Source organism: Oncorhynchus masou, chromosome 21, assembly GCF_036934945.1.
Source record: "Oncorhynchus masou masou isolate Uvic2021 chromosome 21, UVic_Omas_1.1, whole genome shotgun sequence".
Taxonomy (NCBI): Eukaryota; Metazoa; Chordata; class Actinopteri; order Salmoniformes; family Salmonidae; genus Oncorhynchus; species Oncorhynchus masou.
The window spans coordinates 53,628,961-53,644,772 of record NC_088232.1 but is presented as its reverse complement, the minus strand read 5'-3'; the positions used below and the strand labels follow the sequence as shown (position 1 = coordinate 53,644,772).

At 40.8% G+C, this 15,812-nt stretch overlaps 2 protein-coding genes and 1 long non-coding RNA gene across 3 annotated transcripts; 2 read left to right on the top strand and 1 right to left on the bottom strand.

Annotated features, from left to right (window-relative positions):
* Window positions 1-76: 76 nt before the first annotated feature.
* On the top strand, window positions 77-6,161 carry LOC135508526 (protein cornichon homolog 1-like). The gene is made up of 3 exons (XM_064928778.1): window positions 77-239; window positions 1,316-1,384; window positions 6,018-6,161. The coding sequence occupies exons 1-3, from the start codon at window positions 159-161 to the stop codon at window positions 6,144-6,146; spliced, it is 279 nt and encodes a 92-aa protein (XP_064784850.1). The 5' UTR covers window positions 77-158; the 3' UTR covers window positions 6,147-6,161.
* A 3,102-nt stretch (window positions 6,162-9,263) lies between these two features.
* LOC135508527 (uncharacterized) lies at window positions 9,264-11,158 on the top strand. The gene is made up of 2 exons (XR_010450811.1): window positions 9,264-9,298; window positions 9,943-11,158. It is a non-coding gene; the product is annotated as an uncharacterized LOC135508527 (long non-coding RNA).
* Window positions 11,159-11,857: 699 nt separating this feature from the next.
* On the bottom strand, window positions 11,858-14,160 carry cdkn3 (cyclin dependent kinase inhibitor 3). Its single transcript, XM_064928774.1, has 7 exons — window positions 14,066-14,160; window positions 13,554-13,645; window positions 13,317-13,417; window positions 12,774-12,996; window positions 12,517-12,548; window positions 12,321-12,424; window positions 11,858-12,130 (listed from the first exon to the last, which is right to left on the bottom strand). Exons 1-7 carry the CDS (start codon window positions 14,117-14,119, stop codon window positions 12,041-12,043), a joined length of 696 nt encoding a protein of 231 aa, XP_064784846.1. The 5' UTR covers window positions 14,120-14,160; the 3' UTR covers window positions 11,858-12,040.
* Window positions 14,161-15,812: the final 1,652 nt, after the last annotated feature.

Genomic DNA, 15,812 nt, shown 5'->3' with positions numbered 1-15,812 from the left:
CCATGTGTTGCCAAAATCGCGCCTGTCGCGACACTGTGGAACGCATCCGGAAGTAGGGGAAATATGTGCGCATACTCTGTTTCCCCTTCCTTCCTGTCTGGCGTTCCTCTGCAGTCACAGCGTTCTGTAGTTTCTGTGTCAAGCTACACAACACAAAAATGGCGTTCACATTCGCGGCCTTTTGTTACATGCTTGCTCTATTGCTTACGGCCGCTCTTATTTTCTTCGCCATTTGGCACGTAAGTATAATGATGTCTTAATCAAACGGTATGATTTGAAAGTGAATGTAGGTATTATATAGAGAGACAATGTTTTGTTCTAAACTAGTGGCAAACGGGCTTTTGCACCCGTTCACTAACCAAGAATGAATGGCACACACCAATTTGTGTTGTTGGACCGAAAATACTCATTCGTTTATGTCCACGACCAGAATATGTGTCCTAACTAGCTATCCAGAAACAAATGGGTAACTATTTATTTTAATCGAAATATTAAAACATACAATACGTAGAAAGCCACCCGTTAGCATTTAGCTAACTTTGAATGGTAACATCAGCGTATGATTGCTACAGCTAACGGTAGCTTCCTAGCTATATGGAGGTGTCTCAATAGGGTGTAACAGACTAACATTAGTTGGCGAAATAAGATAAGCTAATACACTAATTAACCGGGGGCCTCGTCGAAACATGACAATCCTCTGACTTGATTACTGCCATTTTCCATGTTTTCGGTTTGTCCCAGTCTTCCAGATTCTATACTTTCTTCTCGGACTCTGATAATAACTCGCTTTCGATGCCTCTGAAGTCTCCTGAGTTCGACTGTTATTGGGATACCAGTTATTATTAGTCCCTGTGCTGGCTGTTGTTGTAGCTATTAACGTTAGCTAGTGCTTGAAGACGTTGTAAACAAACACTGTAGTACAACAGTATCTTCCCGGGGATATGGGTTCTCTAATTTCTACAAGGCTGATTTCTCCTCACTGTTAATGACCACAGTGGACGTGTCCTAATACCCATAAAACCTAGCGGTCGAACAGGGAAATGGTTCCAATCGTTTTTCCCCATTGGGATTATTTTTTTTAAAATTAGGCCTGTGTTTCATATAGGCCTACTTTTGCGTGATGTATTGATAACCGTGTAAAACTCTCTCGGACAATGTTGATTTTGAACTATATTCGACAATTTACGTTCACATTCAAAAAATGTCAATCTTGATGATTTGCAATCTTTGTTTATGTTCAATGATGTAGTTGTCTCTGTCATACAAGATGTGGGATGAAGTCGTTTACTTAAACACACATTCTCTTTCTCTACAGATAATTGCATTTGATGAACTGAAGACTGATTACAAGAATCCCATTGATCAATGTAACACATTGAATCCGGTAAGTCAAACATGTATGGTTGTAGGTGACGTCTTTCTCCAAGCTTCTTTGACCAAATACTGATTGGCTTGATATACTGTATGTATGTATGTAGTAGGATGGATGAGGTTACGGCCTAGTAGTCACACTAAGGAGGGATGAGGTTACGGCCTAGTAGTCACACTGAGGAGGGATGAGGTTACGGCCTAGTAGTCACACTGAGGAGGGATGATGAGGTTACGGCCTGAGGAGTAGTCACACTGAGGAGGGATGAGGTTACGGCCTAGTAGTCACACTGAGGAGGGATGAGGTTACGGCCTAGTAGTCACACTGAGGAGGGATGAGGTTACGGCCTAGTAGTCACACTGAGGAGGGATGAGGTTACGGCCTAGTAGTCACACTGAGGAGGGATGAGGTTACGGCCTAGTAGTCACACTGATGAGGGATGAGGTTACGGCCTAGTAGTCACACTAAGGGGGGATGAGGTTACTACTGTGTAGTAGTCACACTAAGGGGGGGGATGAGGTTACGGCCTCGTAGTCACACTGAGGAGGGATGAGGTTACTACGGCCAAGTATTCACACTGAGGGGGATGAGGTTACGGCCTAGTGGTCACACTGAGGAGGGATGAGGTTACGGCTTAGTGGTCATACTGAGGAGGGATGAGGTTACGGCCTAGTGGTCACACTGGGGGATTTCTCTGCTGTTGTGCTTAATTCCAACCTGAGTATCTGACTGTTAATCTGCAGTGATCTTGTCAGTTGTCAAACTCTAACACATTTTTTTTTTATCTACAATTTTTATCGGCATAAAGACAGTTGAAAAGGTCAAAAAGATAAAAAGAGTCAAAATTGCGTTGAAGGTTTGTACCAATCTTCGATATAAAATGCCAGTTCAAGTTCAGTCTCCAGTCTGTCATTCTGCACGGGGGGGGGGGTGTTTGCAAACGTCTTTTCAGTGAACAATTCTCCAAATAGTTGCCCTCATTGGACTAATTTACATCAGGGTTATGGATTGGAGTCTCAGCTTTCTGTGCTGATTGATATTACAAAATGACTTAGCATAGCCAAACCGGCTCAACGCAGTTTATGGGATGTTGTTAGACCCCGACTCGGTCTAAAATCTTCAAGAGTTGAGTCTGAAGATGAAGTTCAACGGTCAGTTTCCATTTCTCCTTTTTTTTGTTTTGTTCTTTCTCGTGCCTGAGCCAGTAGCATAGCAGTCATGTACACATGTTACTACATTGCATTGCTTCCTGAGTTGTGTGCCTTCTGTATCACCCAGCCCATTTCCCCCTGTGAGATATATAGATCCTTCGTGATTGGAGAGTACAGTAGCTTATTGCATAGACTTCATTGCAACCACTTTTAACATGCTGCTATGTTTCTATGTCTGTAACTGGCAGACATATATCAAAGCGTAAGGAAATGGGGGGGGGGGTGAAAACTAGGCCCGAAAGGTGTTTGTGTACACTTTTATTTCTAATCATTTTAAAGCTTGTATCCCAAAACAGGCACCCTATTCCCTATTTAGTGCACTACTTTTGACCAGGGCCACCATAGAGAGTAGGGATGCCATTCGGGACGCTCGCCAAGAGGGGCCTTGGTCTGTAGGAAGTGTCGTTTTTGTCGTGTGTTCCTCAAAAGCATTGGGATGTGTGGAAGACCCATCAATGCAGGTACCAATGTTATTGACTGTTACAGCACTACGTACAAACGTTAACTGAAAAGACTTGCAAATGCTCAGAACATGATGCATGAATCTATACAACCTACCCTTTGTCTCCATATAGTCCATATAAGGATACTTCTGTAATATCCCTAATACTAAAATGACCTATTTATTCACTAGTTGGCTGAGGATTTAATGGGAATACTATTTTTATTTATTTTTCCCAGAGGAGAGATTTTAAGTAGGGCCAAGCCTACATTTTAATAGGTTAGGCTATAATTCAATATTTAAAGAGGGAGTATTGTCGTTCCACTGACTGGTCTCCGACAGTTGAACATGGATTTTGACGTGACAGGAGGCTCCTTAAACCAGACTGGTTAATCTGTGTTGTTACTGTGGATCTCTGGACTGGTTAATCTGTGTTGCTGTGGATCTCTGGACTGGTTAATCTGTGTTGTTACTGTGGAGCTCTGGACTGGTTAATCTGTGTTGTTACTGTGGATCTCTGGACTGGTTAATTTTATTATTATTTTTTTAAACTTTTTTATTTTACTAGGCAAGTCAGTTAAGAACAAATTCTTATTTTCAATGACGGCCTAGGTACAGTGGGTTAACTGCCTGTTCAGGGGCAGAACGACAGATTAGTAACTTGTCGGCTCGGGGATTTGAACTTGCAACCTTTTGGTTACTAGTCCAACGCTCTAACCACTAGGCTACCCTGCCGCCCCACGTGTTGTTACTGTGGATCTCTGGACTGGTTAATCTGTGTTGCTGTGGATCTCTGGACTGGTTAATCTGTGTTGTTACTGTGGATCTCTGGACTGGTTAATCTTTGTTGTGTTACTGTGGATCTCTGGACTGGTTAATCTGTGTTGTGGATCTCTGGACTGGTTAATCTGTGTTGTTACTGTGGATCTCTGGACTGGTTAATCTTTGTTGTGTTACTGTGGATCTCTGGACTGGTTAATCTTTGTTGTGTTACTGTGGATCTCTGGACTGGTTAATCTTTGTTGTGTTACTGTGGATCTCTGGACTGGTTAATCTGTGTTGTGGATCTCTGGACTGGTTAACATGTGTTGTATTGCTGTGGAGCTCTGGACTGGTTAACCTGTGTTGTATTGCTGTGGAGCTCTGGACTGGTTAATCGTTGTTGTATTACTCTGTCCTGGATCATTCAGACCTGTTGTTGTACCACAACCTTACTGCCTTTGTATGCCTTAACTAGTCCAAGGTTGCCAGTTTTTTTTAAATTTATTTTTTATTTTTATTTTTAAGCAGCGGTGTAAGAATCGATTCTAAATTGTCAAAGTAAAGTAGTGCTGTATAAAATGTTGAGATTTTTTTTATCCCCAATTCCTTGACCGTCATTCTTTCTAGACTAGCGTTTTGAGTTTAATAGTTGTTTGTAAACACAACGACAGTAGATTTTACTAGACTTTGGCTCAAGCCTGTATATGGTCACATGGGGGTTTGGAACAGATGGCTGTAGAATCTAACACCCTCTAGATCAACATTTTGTAGGAATCACTGATTGAATAGTGAAGACGGGTGGAGTTAATTTACATAAAACATGAATTCATCTAGGTGTATATAGTGTGAATCCCAAATGGAATCCTATTCCCCATGTAGTGCACCACTTTAGACCAGGGCCCTCGTCAAAAGTTCAGGCATTATGTAGGGAATAGAGTGCGATTTGGGTTTTCATCCTAATCTCTAGTTCTGTTCAAGATGGGCGCTGCATCACAGACCTGCAGATTTGAGTTCAGGGGTTTAACCTTGAGTAATCAAATGTGCCCTTAATAGTTCCGTTTTCTCCTATGGGCAACGTCATATAGCTTGTGTCCCAAAGGGGCACCCTATTCCCTATGTAGTGCACTACTTTTGACTAGGGTCCCTATAGGAAATAGAGTTCCGTTTAAGATGCAACATCTCCTTCCACATGTTTTAAATGTAGCAGTGCAGGGATAAAACCCACTGTGTCGACCCCCTCCCACCCCCCCTTCCATCTGTGGGCAGTGGTGGGTCATCCTGAACCACCCCTCCTTGATCAAATGCATGGCTTCCATGTAGTGATTCCATCTGCCCCCCCTCCTCCTCACAAGCCAGAGCCTACACCAGATGACATCACAGTAGCCCTGTCCTGCCCTATGGGACAAACAGACAGGATCACTCACCCCCTGCGTCCCAAAAGGCACCCTAATTCCCTACATCGTGCGCTACTTTTGACCAGGCCAGGGCCCATAGATTAACCATAGGGCTTTGTTCTTAAAGTAGTGCACTTTTTAATAGGGAATACGGTGCCATTTGGACGCAGCCTAGGTGTGAGTTGATTCCTCCGGCCCTGGTGTCCTCTCTCTGGTCCAAACGTATATGATATGATGCATGTTTCACATCGTATGTCTCTTGGTAGTGCATGAATGGCGATCGGTGCTTTCTGTTCTCTGCCCTGCCAACCACTCCCAAGGTCTTGTGCAATGAGCATCTACTGTATGATGTAATGTAAACGTGTGTTGAAATCATCAACAATGTGTGTGCTGGGGGGGCTGTTTCTTCAAAATGTTGATGGAATCTGACTGTTAGTTCCCATGTCTTTTTAATTCCTGTTCATGGTGTCCTGTGCACTTTATTGTTCTGTTATAATTATTAACATCAAGTGTAAAACAATCTGAGAGATTTTGAGATGTCTACTTCCTGATTTATTGGTGTATTCTACAGTCTATTTCAGTTTATAATGAGTCAGTTTAATTTCTGAAATCTGAAGACCGGTCTGAGGCAGCCTTCAGAGACTCCTCCTGACTCTTGTCCAGTCTGTAGACCGGTCTGAGGCAGCCTTCAGAGACTCCTGCTGACTCTTGTCCAGTCTGTAGACCGGTCTGAGGCAGCCTTCAGAGACTCCTCCTGACTCTTGTCTTGTTCATATGACTCCCTCAGTATAAGGCTAATAATGTGTTGTTTACTAATGTTGTTTCCATGCTCCTCCCAGCTCGTACTCCCGGAGTATCTCATCCATGTGTTCTTCTGTGTGATGTTCCTGTGTGCTGCTGAGTGGCTCACCCTAGGCCTCAACATGCCACTGCTGGCCTACCACGTCTGGAGGTACGTACACATCTAGAACAATCTTGACTTTGACCTGGATTCAATCCTTGGGAGTGCTGTCGACCAATTGCCTTTAAAAAAAAACACGTGTTTCTGCGTTAGCATATATCACATTAATGGTAAATGCTGCAGATGTCAACTCAATCGGGGGGGGCGGCAGGGTAGCCTAGTGGTTAGAGCGCTGGACTAGTAACCGAAAGGTTGCAAGTTCGAATCCCCGAGCTGACAAGGTACAAATCCGTCGTTCTGCCCCTGAACAGGCAGTTAACCCACTGTTCCTAGGCCATCGTTGAAAATAAGAATTTGTTCTTAACTGACTTGCCTAGTTAAATAAAGGTAAAATTAAAAATAAAATAAAAAATTCTGAAATTGACCTTTTTAAATGTCAAGCGCGCTATAACGCTGGATCAGATTGAGTCTTACATTAAAACATTCTAACCCTTAGATATTCCCGCTGCAACGTTGACCCTTACAACTTGATTTAATCTCGACCTGGGTGACTGATTTCTGCTTGGTTGATGCTCCCATGTGTAATTCTGCCTTTCAGTGTTTAGTAATGTTTCTACAGAAACCAGTGTAGTTGACTTAGAAACCAAGCTGAACACAGCTATGTGTCCTGTTTCAATGCTGGAATGCAGAAATACATCATTCCCCCCCCTATAAGTAAATGTTTAATGTGTTCCTTTAGTTATGAGTAAATAGCTGTGTTTGATTACCCAAACTAACATACTGTATACTACACACTTAATGAGTATATACTATTAGTTCATTTTAGTATACTGTAAACAAACAGTATCCATTCAGTTGAGTATACTAGCACTCAGTCTGTCTACCGGAAGTTGATACTGTTGCTATGCAACCTCTTGCTAGCTTTTTAGCATCAAATTACTAGCTATACATTTTATGACCTTGGGTGTCTTTGTAAATGCAGTCTGAAGTGCCAGAGTGCGCTCTGGGCATTTGTAAATTCAGTTTGTCCGTTCCTTCTCGACGAGAGACTAGCTACTTCCAGACACAAATGACCATTTTACACTCTAGCAGAGCTGGTTAGGCTGTTTTAATGTCATCCAGATCGTTGGTGACGGACTGCTGCTGCAGGCAACAATTTCATTCTGCTTTTTTTGTTGACGTTTACCAACACCAGCCATTCAACTGGTGTTGCACGTTCATAAATTTGTCAGTTATTCTGCGTTCTGGCACACTAAGGTGAAAGTGGTTTGAAATCAGAGAAGATAGCCAGAGCTAATTTATGTCCATTGAGAAAGCACAACGACTATACCACTTAGCCTAGAATGACTTGAATAATCACGTCAATGACCTTTGGGTAGTTAGGTATCATCTAGTTAATATACTGGCAAGTTCCATCTTTTAGTAGCTTCTACACCTGCATTGCTTGCTGTTTGTGGTTTTAGGCTAGGTTTCTGTACAGCACTTTGAGATATCAACTGATGTTAGAAGGGCTATATTAATACATTTGATTTGGATTTAGTAGCCAATTAGCGTTAGCTAGCTAACATGCAGGTACATACTGCTGTAATGCTATGCGTAAGGATAGCGTAGGCCAAAAAAAAAATGTCCGCCAACATAACGTGTAGCTTAACTTATTTGAAAAGTCCTTACTTTATTACACTGCTCAACCTTATGTCATTAGTTAAAGCAATGAATTTGTATCCGCTCTCGTCGGACTTCGGCTTCATATTTTCTGGCCATTTTCTTCAATTCTGGAACGTTATGAAGCCACGCCCATTTTCTGAAGAATTGCATTATGGGCCCTTAAAGCATGGAAATCATGTCCACTGCTTGTATACTTTGTATTTTGGCGAATGTAGTACGACATCTGGGAACTTTTAGCATACTATCTATACCATGACCAAAAAAAGCATACTACGTACTCAAATTACATCACAAATAGTGCTGTTTGTATGAGTATTCGAACACAGCTAATGTCTTGTGTTTTCATGCAGGTATACGAGTAAATGTTTCATATGTTTCTAAAGGGTGATCATACATTTTATCTCATATATGTTTTTCTGCAGGTATCATGACGCTGCAGGTCCGGTGATGTAGTTATTATCTCTACCTACACTCTCTATCTCTGGTCCTAGGTTATTATCTCTATCCTCTACTCTCCTTCTTCTACTATCTCTATGATCTTCAATCTCAACCTCCTCTCCTTCTTCAATCATGAACGCTGACATCCTGGCCTTCTGTTATTAGCAACCTTCTACTATCTCTATGGTATGTTAATCTCTCTACCTCCTCTCCTTCTTCTACTATCTCTATGGGTATGTTATTATCTCTACCTCCTCTCCTATCTCTACGGGTATGTTATTATCTCTACCACCTCTACTATCTCTATGGGTATGTTATTATCTCTACCTCCTCTCCTTCTTCTACTATCTCTATGGGTATGTTATTATCTCTAATCTCTATGGGTATGTTATTATCTCTACCTCCTCTCCTTCTTCTACTATCTCTATGGGTATGTTATTATCTCTACCTCCTCTCCTTCTTCTACTATCTCTATGGGTATGTTATTATCTCTACCTCCTCTACTATCTCTATGGGTATGTTATTATCTCTACCTCCTCTACTATCTCTATGGGTATGTTATTATCTCTACTTCCTCTACTATCTCTACGGGTATGTTATTATCTCTACCACCTCTACTATCTCTATGGATATGTTATTATCTCTACCTCCTCTCCTTCTTCTACTATCTCTATGGGTATGTTATTATCTCTACCTCCTCTCCTTCTTCTACTATCTCTATGGATATGTTATTATCTCTACCTCCTCTCCTTCTTCTACTATCTCTATGGGTATGTTATTATCTCTACCTCCTCTCCTTCTTCTACTATCTCTATGGGTATGTTATTATCTCTATCTCTACGGGTATGTTATTATCTCTACCTCCTCTACTATCTCTATGGATATGTTACTATCTCTATGGGTATGTTATTATCTCTACCTCCTCTCCTTCTACTATCTCTATGGATATGTTATTATCTCTACCTCCTCTCCTTATTATCTCTATCTCTATGGATATGTTATTATCTCTCTACTATCTCTATGGGTATGTTATTATCTACCTCCTCTACTATCTCTACTATCTCTATGGGTATGTTATTATCTCTACCTCCTCTCCTTCTTCTACTATCTCTATGGGTATGTTATTATCTCTACCTCCTCTACTATCTCTATGGGTATGTTATTATCTCTACCTCCTCTACTATCTCTACGGATATGTTATTATCTCTACCTCCTCTACTATCTCTATGGATATGTTATTATCTCTACCTCTACTATCTCTATGGGTATGTTATTATCTCTACCTCCTCTACTATCTCTATGGGTATGTTATTATCTCTACCTCCTCTACTATCTCTATGGGTATGTTATTATCTCTACCTCCTCTACTATCTCTATGGGTATGTTATTATCTCTATCTCTATGGATATGTTATTATCTCTACCTCCTTTCCTTCTACTATCTCTATGGGTATGTTATTATCTCTACCTCTACTATCTCTATGGATATGTTATTATCTCTACCTCTACTATCTCTATGGGAATGTTATTATCTCTACTATCTAATATCATCTGCCTATTCAAGACTGTCTGGTTTTTCTGTGTTACTTGCCATTTATAGTAAATACACTGAAAATCTTAGATCTTCTCTATTTCAATTAATTATCCTAACGAATATCACCCCATTTGTCATTTTTGTGTTTTTTTACTCCAGTCTTCATGCCAGAGAATCGATTCAAACATCCTCACCCTAAACAAATGCTCTTTATTTTCCTCTAACAGGATGATCTACGTGTTGGTGAGCTCTTAGAGCGGTCAGAGGAATGATCTGCATGTACGAGATGAAACACTGTGGTTTTAGTGGACAAGCTGAAACCGGGACCTGCAGGAAGACTGATTATTTACCACAGAGTGATACAAGATGTCTGCCGTTTCAACAGGATGGACTAACCTCCCCTACCCAGAGCAGACATTACTAAACAAACATTTCTCCCTTTTTATTTTTATCTTCAAATTGGTTCACAGCTTTCCTCTCGTTCATAGTTTTAGTCAGTCCACTGAATGCTTTCTGAGAGGAAGACTAACAACGACAGACATTTGGACCCTTTCTCCCCCCATTATGTGGTTATCTGATGCTTTAAAATTTATTTCAAATAGTTTTTTTGACACCCCCCCTCCCTCCCCTACTTTTGACTGTTTACAAATTAGAAGAGATTCTGTTGTGATCAACACCGTCAGTTATATTCAGAGCTGTGTTGCTTATTATCTAATAAATACTGTATTAAGGATGTGAATTATATGCCAAGCTTGTGAACATTTATTTTGTGTTGGGGTTGTCATAATTACATGCTTATTCAATTGTAGAATATTGAAAATAATTGTCTCGCCCAGACACATTTGAAAACTAGAACTCCCCTAAATAGGCGTATAAAGGGTTGAATGAGTCTTATCTTGATCACCTGATGGAAAATGTGTTGCACAGACAGGAACAATCAGTATGGTTGTCTTATATCAAACTATTTGATACATTTATTTTAGGTTTACTATGCTTTCTGAAGACTTATCATTTCTACTTTTGTAGCCCCTTGTTATACATACTTGCTTTTAAGGGGCGTTTTTGTTTGTAGATGCTAATAATAGGCTATTTTGATGTGACGCTACAGCAATCCCGAGTAGACATTTCTGAAATGTGTGATCATAAAAACGTTCCTACTGAGGCATATGTGTAACCATTGAACCTGCTATGTACTCAACAACCAATTCCATCGTGTACCCGTTTAGATTTGACTTTACTGTATTGGTTTAAAAAATGTGTATTTCCATTTTGGCTTACCAAAAAAATATCAATTTTTATTTATTTGAGAATGTGTCTTCTGCCAAGTTTCACACTCCTATTACATTGTGACAATTTCAGGATTTTTAATCAGGCTGTCTTGATTTGATTTCCATTTGCAGGAATCTGACTACTTTCTAAAAAGATAAAGAATATTTATCCCAATGTCTTCTGTAATTGACTTTTTATCCAACCTGTAAAGTCATTAGGAAGTTGATGTTTCTTCACTTTCCACATGTTCATACTAGAGTAGCTAATTTCACCAAGGAAAATATTAAGGACAGCGGAGTCAATCACCACCTTCCGGAGACACCTGAAACCCCACCTCTTTAAGGAATACCTGGGATAGGATAAAGTAATTTTCACCCCCCTTAAATGATTTAGATGCACTATTGTAAAGTGGCTGTTCCACTGGATGTCATAAGGTGAATTCACCAATTTGTAAGTCGCTCTGGATAAGAGCGTCTGCCAAATGACTTAAATGTAATGTAAATGTAATTCAAATCTGAACACATTTCCAAGGCAATGTTCTGAGAACACATTCATGGTAAGTGTTGCATAGAATCGGCCCAATCGGGGGGGGGGAATAATCTTTAAAGCGGATTTTCCACAGTACAGATTGAATCTAGACCCAAAATCACAACTAGTGATTGACTCCAAATAAACCTACACTGATGTGCACCAGATTGGTTTAATTTCCTGGCTCAATGGACAGAGCTGATCTACCATTATGCTGTACAAACATGGAGCTCGCGCCTCAGACAACAGTCCCACGTAATAGAAGCCACTGTATTGGGATTCAAATAGTTCTGTCAAAGGCATTCATTAATCATAATGTAAAGCAGATATCAGAGCACGGCAACACAATCTCTAAAACTTTTAGTTTAAGAACAATAGGGCTTAAAAACAAACATTCTTTAGCAAGTGCTATAAGAGAACACATACAATCATGTCAAACCATCTCTTCTTGAGAGCGGTTAATATTCAATGCTTTTATTACTCCCAATTAATTTAAAAAGGACAGAGTTCAGTTGAAGGGGAATGGTATCACCGCGACACCGATCGCTCTGTTGAGACTGCCTTGGTTTCTTGGTAGGCAGAGTATTTTTCCCGGAACTCATGCAGGAAGTTGTATTGCTGAAAGAGGAAGTTAGCAAAATTATAGAGAATATGGACAGACAATACATTAGTGGCTCCAAATCTGTTTCTGCTCTCTTGACAATGAATTTATGGCTCAGCAATGGAGCTGGCAAGAGCAAAAACAGATCTGGGACCAGGCTTCTACAATAAGAGATTTTTGATAGAAAGATTAGAAGTGTCTCCTCACCTTGACTGTCTGAATGGCCCCACCCCCTCTGTGCTCTCTTAGGATCTCGATGGCTTTGTTGGGAGTCATGGAGACGGACAGTTGAAGCAGCAGACAGGCAGCAACTGTTGAAGACAGAGACTCCCGTTCAGAGTCATGTTGTTGAGGCAAAATGACTGACTAGCAAAAAATATATAATAATATTAATAATTCATACTTAGTCCAGAGCGACCCAGACCTCCATAACAACTGGCGAGAGAAGCACAGAATATATTAGTAGTTAAACACTTGTTCGTTTTGTGAAGACAGGAACGTGCTACCGGCACTTTAAAACGACCCCATCCCATCTGAAATATTTTGAGATCACGCTAATAGGGGCTAAAATTAAAGCATCAAGTCAAAAACGAACTTGTCAAAAGCATGATTTTATTGCATGACACCGTCAGTAATCCAAACTAACAGTTTCCTACTCACTGGATGACAGTCTTCCGGTTGTTGTGTAGGTTGGCTTGCAGTCCCTCCAGTATCTGGCAGCACTGCTGCAGATCAGGGGTGCCCCCATCAGGGAAGGGCAGGTGGTGCACCACGAGCCCCTGCTGCCTGTAGGTCTCCAGCAGGCTTGGCACGCGGTACTTATGGAGCTCTCCTCTGGTACAGAACACAAACACATCCTGCACCCCCTGGTTCTGCAGCTCACCTGGACAAAGTAGATGAAGATACTGTAGGCATGTGGACCAAATGTCCCCCTATTCCCTTATAAAAAGAGCACCCATAGGTAATAGGATGCCGTTTGGGACACAATGTCAACAAGCAGATTCAGAACAACACTACAGTCACGTCGGCCTTGACTGCACCGAAAGACAGAGAGAAGATTCCCCCCCTCTCCTCCCGCTGACAATGATTACCCATGATGACAAAGACATAACAGTTCACAACCCATCCATTCTCACCATAGCCCTCTCAGGGGAATGAGCCTACTATTAGGACACTTGATTTCACAGAAATAGGTCAACTTACCAACATCTCTCAGTAAATTTCTTCTGATATCTTTGAATTTGCACCCTGGCAAAGGACATATTCCAAGAAACAGAGAACAGTCCACTATGGACAAGGGCAACCTGTCAGGGAGAATGGTTGATCAATGTACTACCAGGTCCGTTAGACTATGTATAGATACATGGGTCACCTACTTGATCAGTGACATGTGTGTGCCAGTGACCTTTGCCCTGAGTCATGTGTCAGTTAGCAACTTGCCAGGAGATCTGGAAAGGTGTCAGATGCTCTTCACAAACTTCCTCTTCATCAGAGGATGAATCAAACTCACTGGTGGTCCTCATTGTTTCTGGCTGAGGCGGGGTTAGAAGGAAGCTATGTCAGTCACACACATTTTTAAACGACTAGCTAGCTAGTTACTGTAATGACAGAACAAGTAGGTGCACTGGTTCACTGGCGACCAAACACACACACACTCCATGTCTACATGACCGTCTTGGTCAAGCTCTGTTTCAAGTTAACGTTAACTCCTGTAAGATCTCTCATATTTGTGTTAATGTGGAATCGGTGTTAGACATGAATAGTTAGCTAGCTAAATAATACTTTGATATGAATGATACACAAGCTAACGCGCGTTAGCTGTATGACCTAGCTATGGAGTTACCATTGTGCTAGCTAGCTAATGGAAAGCAAATTATTATTATTTTTTAATAGCATCGTGAGAACATTGCCTGAAGTTAATCAGAAGCTAAAAAATAATAAGACTTTCTTACCAAATACACAATGAATTGACGTTTTTTTTGTACAAATTTTGACAGAGAGTTCATGAACGCTTGTCAGCTACGATTTAAAAAAAACACCGAGTGTCCAAACCAGCCAATCAGATCCAGGCTCGACTCGTCCACGCCTAAGAGTGCACTCGATTTAAGGCTCGGAGTATCCCGGCCGGTCAAAACCACTCATTCATATGATTTAACGCAGGCTGCTTGTCTGGCGTGGACGCACCCAGGTAGATACAAACTGTATCAGGTATCCGTCGGTGCATCCCTTGCACAAATGCACCTGCTTTCAAAGGTTCAGTGCGCCGCCACAAGTGCAGTGGCAATGAATGAAATGTCAATTTTTGCTCAAATAAGTGGATTTGGATGGAGAAAATTTCACTTGATGAGATATTTCTTGATGATCTGAATGGCGGTGGCAAATAACGGTAAGATAACATTTATAGTTTCATCAAATTGTTGGTAGAATTTCATTTGAAGATGTTTCATCATTTCCTATGGGTAGGTTGACTTGATTTTAGACTACATAATTATTATAACTTTTAGATGTAACTGTTATTTTTAAAGAACAAATGGCATATATTGTAATTTCATATTAATCAGATTTCACTTTTCTTTCCAGTGAACCTAATATATTAAAATAGAATAGAGAATATAATTACTTATCAATCATCTGAAGACTTGTAGGAATTAACTGGTGTATGGGCTGTCTTTATGCTTTAATACTGTATCTGATCTGTCCTTCTGCTGTTTGGCTTAGAAGGAGGTAGTTTGGCCTCTGTCTTTCGCCCCTGCAGTGTAGAGCGGTTTGGCAGGTTAGTCACTTCCCCCTCACCAGGGGAATTGCTGGCAGGGGCAGTTTTAGCTTGGGTACTATAAACAGACACTGTCAGACCACTGACTATAGTACAATAAGTATACTACATTTATGATTTGGTGCAGGTTTCCTTGAAAAATATTTATCAAGACAAGACAGCCGGACATAACATTCAGTCAGGTTGTCAGGACTAACAACTTGTTAATGTTTCACTTTGTATTTTATAAGGAAATACAAAACTTTTGATCTATGTTTTTACATGTTTTATTGGGTCAGTCAGTGACTAGGTTAGTCAGGAACATATAATCTATTGAAAGAGCTTTTAAACCCTGGCAATTTGAGTGGTACACTCATTCTATAGATGATATTTCTATGGTTAGGAAGAGGTTACCATGACTACAGAGAGAAAGGAGGTTAAATGCCGGGTCTTTGTCACTATTGTCTGCCTTCCTGATATCCAATCTGGTTTGGAGGATAGGAAAGATTCCTTCCCAGAGGAATTATGGAGCTCTGCTCTCTGTGCTAACCTGCGATCTGAGAGGTAAAGCCATGGCGAAGAGGGTAAAACCTCTGATATTTACTACTGGTGTGAATAGGCAAAGACATGGAGATTGTACTCTGGGTAGAGGGACACTAGGAGAGAGACTGTTCCTCAGTTTACTGATCTTTAATCTCGATGCGAGGTTTAACATAACGTTCAGGCTTTCATTAAGCTGCAGTTGTCTAATGCTGTGTGTCCATACACGGTGGTCTGAAAGTTAAACGAATAAATAGAATCAATACAATGGTTTGACATCTTAGAATAAGGCACATATTATTTAGCCTATAGCAAGCACTAGAGCTAAACAATTATCCTCTGCTAGGATAAGGAAGGCAGGAAGGAAGGAAGGCAGGAAGGAAGGCAGGCAGGAAGGCAGGCAGGCA